The 12,236-nt window shown below is 42.2% G+C and overlaps 1 protein-coding gene across 1 annotated transcript in view; it reads right to left on the bottom strand.

The window, feature by feature from the left end:
* Positions 1-12,236, bottom strand: part of LOC115172182 (attractin-like) — a 127,290-nt gene that overhangs the window by 30,641 nt on the left and 84,413 nt on the right. Inside the window, 4 exon segments of the mRNA XM_029729338.1 lie at positions 1,691-1,743; positions 3,121-3,214; positions 11,199-11,336; positions 11,830-12,081. Of these exon segments, the coding sequence (XP_029585198.1) occupies positions 1,691-1,743; positions 3,121-3,214; positions 11,199-11,336; positions 11,830-12,081 (537 nt within the window).

The raw sequence follows: 12,236 nt of genomic DNA, 5'->3' as shown, positions 1-12,236 counted from the left end.
CTCAGTGTGATGTTCTACTCTGAAGGACTCAGCGTGATGTTCTACCCTGAAGGACTCAGCCTCAGTGTGATGTTCCACTCTGAAGGACTCAGCGTGATGTTCTACCTGAAGGACTCAGCGTGATGTTCTACCCTGAATGACTCAGCCTCAGCGTGGTGTTCTACTCTGAAGGGCTCAGCCTCAGCGTGATGTTCCACTCTGAAGGACTCAGCCTCAGCGTGATGTTCTACTCTGAAGGACTCAGCCTCAGCGTGATGTTCTACTCTGAAGGACTCAGCCTCAGCGTGATGTTCTACTCTGAAGGACTCAGCGTGATGTTCCACTCTGAAGGACTCAGCGTGATGTTCTACCTGAAGGACTCAGCGTGATGTTCTACCCTGAATGACTCAGCCTCAGCGTGGTGTTCTTCTCTTAAGGGCTCAGCCTCAGCGTGATGTTCCACTCTGAAGGACTCAGCCTCAGCATGATGTTCTACTCTGAAGGACTCAGCCTCAGCGTGATGTTCTACTCTGAAGGACTCAGCCTCAGCGTGATGTTCTACTCTGAAGGACTCAGCCTCAGCGTGATGTTCCACTCTGAAGGACTCAGCGTGATGTTCCACTCTGAAGGACTCAGCGTGATGTTCTACCCTGAAGGACTCAGCCTCAGGGTGGTGTTCTACTCTGAAGGACTCAGCCTCAGCATGATGTTCCACTCTGAAGGACTCAGCCTCAGCGTGATGTTCTACTCTGAAGGACTCAGTGTGGTGTTCTACTCTGAAGGACTCAGCCTCAGTGTGATGTTCTACTCTGAAGGACTCAGCCTCAGCGTGATGTTCTACTCTGAAGAACTCAGCCTCAGTGTGATGTTCTACTCTGAAGAACTCAGCGTGATGTTCTACCCTGAAGGACTTAGCCTCAGCGTGATGTTCCACTCTGAAGGACTCAGCGTGATGTTCTACTCTGAAGGACTCAGCGTGATGTTCTACCCTGAATGACTCAGCCTCAGCGTGATGTTCCACTCTGAAGGACTCAGCCTCAGCGTGATGTTCTACTCTGAAGGATTCAGGCTCAGTGTGATGTTCTACTCTGAAGGACTCAGCGTGATGTTCTACCCTGAAGGACTCAGCCTCAGCGTGATGTTCCACTCTGAAGGACTCAGCCTCAGCGTGATGTTCTACCCTGACGAACTCAGCCTCAGCGTGATTTTCTACTCTGAAGGACTCAGCCTCCGTGTGATGTTCTACTCTGAAGGACTCAGCCTCAGTGTGATGTTCTACTCTGAAGGACTCAGCGTGATGTTCTACCCTGAAGGACTCAGCCTCAGTGTGATTTTCCACTCTGAAGGACTCAGCGTGATGTTCTACCTGAAGGACTCAGCGTGATGTTCTACCCTGAATGACTCAGCCTCAGCGTGGTGTTCTACTCTGAAGGGCTCAGCCTCAGCGTGATGTTCCACTCTGAAGGACTCAGCCTCAGCGTGATGTTCTACTCTGAAGGACTCAGCCTCAGCGTGATGTTCTACTCTGAAGGACTCAGCCTCAGCGTGATGTTCTACTCTGAAGGACTCAGCCTCAGCGTGATGTTCTACTCTGAAGGACTCAGCCTCAGTGTGGTGTTCTACTCTTAAGGACTCAGCGTGATGTTCTCCTCTGAAGGACTCAGCCTCAGCGTGATTTTCTACTCTGAAGGTAGATTGGAGTTCCACTTACAGTAACACGTTCCTTTCAGAGGGTTTCCTTGGTAACGGTTCTCCACCTCACACCTGAGGGAAAGCAGAGGAAAGGGAATAAAAGAGAGGATTTAAATTTTTCGAAACAACAATGTGAAGCGTAAATATATAACTTATATGAATCCTTCTGTGACTTAACAACTGACTAGGAAACCATGCAGTCAATGACTACACAGCAGGGTAGGATCATAATGACAGAAAAGCGTGAGAGAGAAATGAAAGGAAAGATATAGAATGAGAAGAATAACTAGGTCGACATGTACTGAGTTAGTTAGTTATACAGGTGATAGTGGTCTGAACTGTACTGAGTTAGTTAGTTATACAGGTGATAGTGGTCTGAACTGTACTGAGTTAGTTAGTTATACAGGTGATAGTGGTCTGAACTGTACTGAGTTAGTTAGTTATACAGGTGATAGTGGTCTGAACTGTACTGAGTTAGTTAGTTATACAGGTGATAGTGGTCTGAACTGTACTGAGTTAGTTAGTTAGTTATACAGGTGATAGTGGTCTGAACTGTACTGAGTTAGTTAGTTATACAGGTGATAGTGGTCTGAACTGTACTGAGTTAGTTAGTTATACAGGTGATAGTGGTCTGAACTGTACTGAGTTAGTTAGTTATACAGGTGATAGTGGTCTGAACTGTACTGAGTTAGTTAGTTATACAGGTGATCGTGGTCTGACCTGTACTGAGTTAGTTAGTTATACAGGTGATAGTGGTCTGAACTGTACTGAGTTAGTTAGTTAGTTATACAGGTGATAGTGGTCTGAACTGTACTGAGTTAGTTAGTTATACAGGTGATAGTGGTCTGAACTGTACTGAGTTAGTTAGTTATACAGGTGATAGTGGTCTGAACTGTACTGAGTTAGTTAGTTATACAGGTGATAGTGGTCTGAACTGTACTGAGTTAGTTAGTTATACAGGTGATAGTGGTCTGAACTGTACTGAGTTAGTTAGTTATACAGGTGATAGTGGTCTGAACTGTACTGAGTTAGTTAGTTATACAGGTGATAGTGGTCTGATCTGTACTGAGTTAGTTAGTTATACAGGTGATAGTGGTCTGAACTGTACTGAGTTAGTTAGTTAGTTATACAGGTGATAGTGGTCTGAACTGTACTGAGTTAGTTAGTTATACAGGTGATAGTGGTCTGAACTGTACTGAGTTAGTTAGTTATACAGGTGATAGTGGTCTGAACTGTACTGAGTTAGTTAGTTAAACAGGTGATAGTGGTCTGAACTGTACTGAGTTAGTTAGTTATACAGGTGATAGTGGTCTGAACTGTACTGAGTTAGTTATACAGGTGATAGTGGTCTGAACTGTATGCAGTGAAACAGACTTACTGCTATGTACTATGTACTCAGTTTGTAATATGTATGTACTAAGTGTGTAATATGTACTGTAGTGTACTTACAGGTGACAGTGGTCTCCTTTGATGCCCTTAGTGGTGCAGAAACACTTCCCGTTGTTAGTGTTACATATACCGGCATGGCCGTTACACTGGCACGCTGCAATACAACATTATCACATGAATATAACATTATCACATTATCATAACAACATTATCACATTATTATAACAACATTATCACATTAATACAACATTATCACATTAATATAACAACATTATCACATTAATATAACTGGCATGCTGTAATACAACATTATCACATGAATATAACAACATTATCACATGAATATAACAACATTATCACATGAATATAACAACATTATCACATGAATATACCTGGCACGCTGTAATACAACATTATCACATTAATATAACATCATTATCACATTAATATAACAACATTATCACATTAATGTAACAACATTATCACAGTAATATAACTGACACGCTGTAATACATTATCACATGAATATAACAACATTATCACATTATTATAACAACATTATCACATTAATATAACATTATCACATTAATACAACATTTTCACATGAATATAACAACATTATCACATTATTATAACAATATTATCACATGAATATAACAACATTATCACATTATTATAACAACATTATCACATGAATATACCTGGCACGCTGTAATACAACATTATCACATGAATATAACAACAATATCACATTATTATAACAACATTATCACATGAATATAACAACATTATCACATGAATATAACATTATCACATTAATATAACAACATTATCACATGAATATAACAACATTATCACATGAATATAACTGACACGCTTTAATACAACATTATCACATGAACATAACAACATTATCACATTAATATAACATTATCACATTAATATAACAACATTATCACAGGAATATAACTGACACGCTGTAATACAACATTATCACATGAACATAACATTATCACATTAATATAACAACATTAGCACATGAATATAACATTATCACATTAATATAACAACATTATCACAGTAATATAACTGGCACGCTGTAATGCAACATTATCACATGAATATATCAACATTATCACATTAATATATCTGGCACGCTGTAATACAACATTATCACATTAATATAACAACATTATCACATTAATATACCTGGCACGCTGTAATACAACATTATCACATGAATATAACATTATCACATTATAACAATGTTATCACATTATTATAACAGCATTATCACATTAATATAACAACATTATCACATGAATATAACATTATCACATGAATATAACAACATTATCACATGAATATAACAACATTATAACATTATTATAACAATCATGGGTCATATAGAATGAACAGTTACACCGACAATAACAAGGAAAGCCAAATGACCAAAGGCAGGGCCAGAAGTTATTTATAAGAGATCCTACAACATGTTTTCTCAGGACTCTCTTGTTGAATGTGTATAAGGAGGAGAATCCAGCCACAGCACTGGGGTATTTGGTCAAATTATTCTGGCCAATTGTTGACAAGCATGTACCTGTTAACACAAGAACCGCCACAGGCCACCAGCCACTAACGTTTAATTTTGTCATTTGAAAAGAAATTACAAATCGGCCAAAAAAATGTAATAAACTATGTCCTGACTTTTCCTAAAATGTTTGTATTTTACGCTGCTCATTTGTCCGAATTTTTTAAATCACAAACAGAGAAGTATTTAGAGCCTTTTATACTTTAGTTTTTTTTTCAAACCTGTTCCCAACCTAATCCGGCAAGACAATGTGCTGTAGGACGTTGGTACCCAGCCAGGCACTAATGAGTCTCTCATCACTGAATGAACGGGCAATAATTGTGCACATTACTTCACAATTGAATGAAACTGTTGAAATTTAAAAACGGCCTAACTGAATGATAAGGAGGGTGAAGAGGTTGATTTAATTTAGAAAGACAATAGTCTAATGATGAGTTTGTATTATGCCTATTTACCAGCAACAAATCATTTGACCGCACGCCTTGCAGGTCGATACCATTTCTCTTTTACGTTTTACTTTGTAAAAAGAAGCTGTCATGGGACAGTTTTATCTACTGTAACTCTATGACTAATCAGAGTTATTGTAAGGGAAATGATAACATGCTATGTGTTGTAGTAGGCCTTCAGAATAATGCAAAGTGTCACAGCCTGATCTGTTTCACCTGTCCTTGTGATTGTCTCCACCCCCTCCAGGTCTTATTTTCCCCAGTGTATTTATCCCTGTGTTTCCTGTCTCTCTGTGTATTTATCCCAGTGTTTCCTGTCTCTCTGCCCCAGTGTATTTATCCCTGTGTTTCCTGTCTCTCTGTACCAGTGTATTTCTCCCTGTGTTTCCTGTCTCTCTGTACCAGTGTATTTCTCCCTGTGTTTCCTGTCTCTCTGCCCCAGTGTATTTATCCCTGTGTTTCCTGTCTCTCTGTACCAGTGTATTTACCCCTGTGTTTCCTGTCTCTCTGTACCAGTGTATTTATCCCTGTGTTTCCTGTCTCTCTGCCCCAGTGTATTTATCCCTGTGTTTCCTGTCTCTCTGCCCCAGTGTATTTATCCCTGTGTTTCCTGTCTCTCTGCCCCAGTGTATTTATCCCTGTGTTTCCTGTCTCTGTGTATTTCTCCCTGTGTTTCCTGTCTCTCTGCCCCAGTGTATTTATCCCTGTGTTTCCTGCCTCTCTGTCCCAGTGTATTTATCCCTGTGTTTCCTGTCTCTCTGTGTATTTATCCCTGTGTTTCCTGTCTCTCTGCCCCAGTGTATTTATCCCTGTGTTTCCTGTCTCTCTGTACCAGTGTATTGATCCCTGTGTTTCCTGTCTCTCTGCCCCAGTGTATTTATCCCTGTGTTTCCTGTCTCTCTGCTCCAGTGTATTTATCCCTGTGTTTCCTGTCTCTCTGTGTATTTATCCCTGTGTTTCCTGTCTCTCTGCCCCAGTGTATTTATCCCTGTGTTTCCTGTCTCTCTGTACCAGTGTATTTCTCCCTGTGTTTCCTGTCTCTCTGCCCCAGTGTATTTATCCCTGTGTTTCCTGTCTCTCTGCCCCAGTGTATTTATCCCTGTGTTTCCTGTCTCTCTGTGTATTTATCCCTGTGTTTCCTGTCTCTCTGTGCCAGTTCGTCTTGTATGTTTAGTCAAGTCAACCAGCGTGTTTTTCCCCATACTCCTTTTGCTATTCTGTTTTTGATAGTCTTCCCGGTTTGACCCCTGCCGGACTCTGGACTACTTTCCTGCCTGCCCTGACCTTGATTCTGCCTGCCCTTCTGTACCTCCTGGACTCTGAACTGGTTTTGACCCTCTTGCCTTCCCCCTATTGGATGAATACATATTGTAAGACTCCAACCATCTGCCTCCTGTGTCTGCATCTGGGTCTGGCCTTGAGTCATGATACAAAGCATATCTTTGACTCTATCCTAGTTCGAAACTACACCTAAACTCCACCGAAACTAAATTTCACACATAATAGGAGTTAGTCTATGAAGATTAAATTGACAATAAATCTGATGAGTGACAATATCAGGCCTATCAGTTGTCAAATGTGACTTGTTTCAGGAAACATATTTCAACGTAAAGGTGCAGCTCTTTTCCCAGGAATATCCGTGCTGTCCTCAGCAAAAACGAATAACATATTCAACAGAAAATGTAAATATGCTATTCTGTCATCAATGGATGAATGGGCAATAAAACCAGATAGAAACTGATAAAAGGGGCATGTGACTTCAGTTTAGTTTTGGTTAGCGCTGATGTCAAACTACTTGGCTTTCCATTAGTGGGGAAAGATGAAACCAGGCCAGTGGGTGAGTGAGTGTCTGAGACTGTGGTTTTGATACTCGTGGAACCTTACATGGGCAAAGGCAGAAATGTGATCATGTGATCATGGACTCCTTCTTAACATCAAAGAAGATAAGCCTGCTCGGGAAACAGTGAACAAACAGAGGCGGGATCTGCCCCCCTCTGCACAAAACATAACAGCGGAGCTGTACTCCACATCAGTGATGGAGAGAGTGGTAAAGCAACACTCCCCATGTACAGATGGAAAATAAATAAGAGTGTTGTTTCAACCATCTGGCATGTGAGCTTCATGAGAACCACATGAATACCAAGAAAGCAGCTACAGCCACCAACAAGACCGTCAAGACAGCAGGTCCTGCTCTCCCTCTTCCCCCAGTAGGCCACCAAGACAGCAGGTCCTGCTCTCCCTCTTCCCCAAGCAGGCCGTGAAGACAGCAGGTCCTGCTCTCCCTCTTCCCCCAGCAGGCCGTCAAGACAGCAGGTCCTGCTCTCCCTCTTCCCCCAGCACCACAGCTCCAAGCAGGCCGCCAAGACAGCAGGTCCTGCTCTCCCTCTTCCCCCAGCAGGCCGCCAAGACAGCAGGTCCTGCTCTCCCTCTTCCCCCAGCAGGCCGCCAAGACAGCAGGTTCTGCTCTCCCTCTTCCCCCAGCAGGCCGTGAAGACAGCAGGTCCTGCTCTCCCTCTTCCCCCAGCAGGCCGTCAACACAGCAGGTCCTGCTCTCCCTCTACCCCCAGCACCACAGCTCCAAGCAGGCCGCCAAGACAGCAGGTCCTGCTCTCCCACTTCCCCAAGTGCCACAGCTCCAAGCAGGCCACCAAGACAGCAGGTCCTGCTCTCCCTCTTCCCCCAGTAGGCCACCAAGACACAGGTCCTGCTCTCCCTCTTCCCCCAGTAGGCCGTGAAGACAGCAGGTCCTGCTCTCCCTCTTCCCCCAGTAGGCCGTGAAGACAGCAGGTCCTGCTCTCCCTCTTCCCCCAGTAGGCCACCAAGACAGCAGGTCCTGCTCTCCCTCTTCCCCCAGCAGGCCACCAAGACAGCAGGTCCTGCTCTCCCTCTTCACCAAGCAGGCCGTCAAAACAGCAGGTCCTGCTCTCCCTCTTCCCCGAGCACCACAGCTTGATATATTTCCATTAATATTTCTTCATGCAATTAATCCTTTGCAACAGTTTATGCACCTTTTATCAAGCGGTTATTTATCAAGCATTTATTTTTCAAGTGTGTTTGCGCACCTTGCAGGTTGATATGCATCTGATGCGCATGCTAAAGGGGATTCCCGGCAGCGTTCTCTAGCGGGTACTGATATGCTGAAAGGTGGTTCTCGTGCTAAGAACCTAACTGTGAGAACTGAAAGGTGGTTCTCGTGTTTAGAAACTAACTGTGAGAACTGAAAGGTGGTTCTCGTGTTTAGAAACTAACTGTGAGAACTGAAAGGTGGTTCTCGTGTTAAGAAACTAACTGTGAGAACTGAAAGGTGGTTCTCGTGTTAAGAAACGAACTGTGAGAACCGTTAGAGACCTCTGGTATGAAGATCATTTGAAACATTGGTACAAAAAAGGTGGTAAACAAATCAGGCAGCTCAGTTGATTGGTCGACATACTCTCAATTGAGATATTTTTATACTAAACTTATCAACAAAAAAAAAAGATTTATATTACCAAAACAAGAAAAATGACATAAAAAACAACGGACAAAGACTTGGAACACCTTAAGTGATATTATGGGCAGAAAATCCAATTGATCTCAATCGTTCATTGAAGTTGATGGGTCATTTGAAACCAAACCTTTTGATATTGCCAATAATTTCGATGACTATTTCACTGGTGAAGTGAAATAACAACATTGAACAGTGAACCATCATATTTGTGTATTGAGGATCTAATAATGAAAGAGAAGGATTTCTGTTTTCAATTTGGTCAAGTTAGTGTGGGAGAGGTGGAAAAACTATTGTTATCCATCAATAATGATAAGCCACCAGGTATAGACAACCTAGATGGGAAACTATAGAGAATGGTAGCAGACTGTATTACCACCAGGTATAGATAACCTAGATGGGAAACTATAGAGAATGGTAGACTGTATTACCACCAGGTATAGACAACCTAGATGGGAAACTATAGAGAATGGTAGCAGACTGTATTACCACCAGGTATAGACAACCTAGATGGTAAACTATAGAGAATGGTAGCAGACTGTATTACCACCAGGTATAGACAACCTAGATGGGAAACTATAGATAATGGTAGCAGACTGTATTACCACCAGGTATAGACAACCTAGATGGGAAACTATAGAGAATGGTAGCAGACTGTATTACCACCAGGTATAGACAACCTAGATTGGAAACTATAGAGAATGGTAGCAGACTGTATTACCACCAGGTATAGACAACCTAGATGGGAAACTATAGAGAATGGTAGCAGACTGTATTAACACCATGTATAGACAACCTAGATGGGAAACTATAGAGAATGGTAGACTGTATTAACACCAGGTATAGACAACCTAGATGGTAAACTATAGATAATGGTAGACTGTATTACCAGCCCTACTGGCCAAGTCTTTAACCTAAGCCTACGGGAATGTGTTAGTCCACAGGCATGGAAGGGAGCTACAGCTGAACAATCAGCTTGTTGCCTGTTCTTAGAAAAGCTGATGGAGAAAATTGTTAAAATTGTTATAAAAATATACAATGCTATTTTTCAAAAAACAAGTTAAATACTGACATTCAGCATGCATACAGTGCCTTCAGAAAGTTTTCATACCCTTTGAATTATTCCACATTTTGTTGTGTTACAGCCTGAATTCAACACTGATTAAATAGATTTTTTCTCTCCCAATTACACACAATACCCCATAATGACGAAGTAAAGGCTCGTAAGCATTCATTCAAACAGCACTTTCCTGCGTTTGCCAGCAGCTCTTCGCAATGCTTGAAGCACAGCGCTGTTTATGACTTCAAGCGTATCAACTCCCGAGATTAGGCTGGCAATACTATAAGAACATCCAATAGTCAAAGGTATATGAAATACAAATGGTAGAGAGAGAAATAGTCCTATAATTCCTATAATAACTACAACCTAAAACTTCTTACCTGGGAATATTGAAGACTCATGTTAAAAGGAACCACCAGCTTTCATATGTTCTCATGTTCTGAGCAAGGAACTTAAACATTAGGTTTCTTACATGGCACATATTGCACTTTCACTTTCTTCTCCAACACTGTGTTTTTGCATTATTTAAACCAAATTGAACATGTTTCATTATTTATTTGAGACTAAATAGATTTTATTTATGTATTATTTTAGGTTAAAATAAAAGTGTTCATTGTTCATTCAGTATTGTTGTAATTGTCATTATTACAAAAATATATATGGCTTTTTTTTTGGTCCTCCAGTAATCGGTATCAGTATCGGCGTTGAAAAATCAGAATCAGTAGACCTCTACTCTGAAGTATCCATTCTAACAACCTACGACTTTGATCTCTGATGAACCAACCAGAGGCTCTCTGTTGACTGACTATCCAGCAGACGGACCGGCAATCGCAGAGAGGGACAACAAAGGCAGACACTCGTAAATATGTCAATTGAAATTTATTTTCGAATGAGCGGCTGTTCATGTTCAAAGTATTAGCAATTTCTATGAGTGTAGTTATCCTCTATGAGTTTCTTGCTCTTGAGCAGGTCCCCACCCCCTTCCCTTTGTCTACCAAGCCGTCATATCAGTTTGGTCCGCCAGGGACTTTTTCTTTGTATCATGTAGTAACCAATGTATGACCTATTTGTGTGTGTGTGTTTATGTAATTATGTGATTGATTAAGTTAGTTAGTAAATAAATAATTGAGCTAATTAGTATATCGCTGATTCAGGATTCTATGCTAGGGTTCGAGCAGATATCTAAGGGTTTGCGACGTTCAGTAATGAGACTGATGAGGTAATAATAATACATTTATACAAGACTCTAATCAATAAGTTATTTAAATATCTGAAGAGTTATATTCGGGAACTGAAACTCTATAAACATGTTCCCGTGGTGCCCCGACTTCCTAGTTAAAGTTACATGATTAGTTTAATCGCGTAATTAAATTACACCTAGAAAATTGATTTGATAAAATACAGTCTTCATTTTGAATGATAGTCAACGACACGACAATGTGCTGTAGTTAATGGACCCCAGGAAGAGAATCTGAAGTGGAATATAATGATATTTTACACCATGCATTCCCAGTGGGCTGATGGAGATGTGACCCCTGTTCATCCCTAGTGACTCACGTTGGCAGCTGCCCCCGTTGGTGGGGTCTCCATAGTAACCAGAGATGCAGCTCTCACAGTGGAGTCCTGTTGTCAGGTCCTCACACTTCTCACAAACACTGTGGTTCACACACTGACTGTGGCCGTTACACTGGCATGCTGGAGAGAGAGAGAGAGAGAGATGGAGAGAGTCACATACACTGGCATGCTGGAGAGAGAGAGAGAGATGGAGAGAGTCACATAAACTGTGGTTAACACACTGGCACGCTGGAGAGAGAGAGAGACATACACTGTGATTCACACACTGACCGTTACACCAGACAGACAGACAGACAGACAGACAGACAGACAGACAGACAGACAGACAGACAGACAGACAGACAGACAGACAGACAGACAGACAGACAGACAGACAGACAGACAGACAGACAGACAGACAGACAGACAGACAGACAGACAGACAACAGACAGACAGACAGACAGACAGACAGACAGACAGACAGACAGACAGACACACACACACACACTGTCTGTCTGAGAGAGAGAGAGAGAGAGAGAGAGAGAGAGAGAGAGAGAGAGAGAGAGAGAGAGAGAGAGAGAGAGAGAGAGAGAGAGAGAGAGAGAGAGAGAGAGAGAGAGATCAGGGTCCTACCTGGACAGCGTATAAAGCTCCAGTTGTACTCGGTGTCGTAAGGACACATGCTGATGTTGAGAGCCGGCTGGGAGGCAGGACTAGAGGTGGGGCCAGGCAGGGTGGAGGGGGCGGGGACTATGGTCTGGAACGGCCCACGATAGGATCCCTCAATGCACTGGCCACGCCCAGTATTACTGGGGTCTGTACACCAGCCACAGCCAGGCTGCTCCAGACACTGGCCACACGTCCTGTACCCAGAACAGTTCTCAGCTGGGAGAGAGACAGAGGAGAGAGAGCATTAAACCCTATGAAACTGAAACCAGAACAGTTCTCAGATGGGAGAGAGACAGAGGAGAGAGAGCATTAAACCCTATGAAACTGAACCCAGAACAGTTCTCAGCTAGGAGAAAGACACAGCATTAATA

This window comes from Salmo trutta, chromosome 33 (assembly GCF_901001165.1).
Source record: "Salmo trutta chromosome 33, fSalTru1.1, whole genome shotgun sequence".
In the NCBI taxonomy this organism is placed as follows: domain Eukaryota; kingdom Metazoa; phylum Chordata; class Actinopteri; order Salmoniformes; family Salmonidae; genus Salmo; species Salmo trutta.
This window is presented reverse-complemented; position numbering and strand designations above follow the sequence as displayed.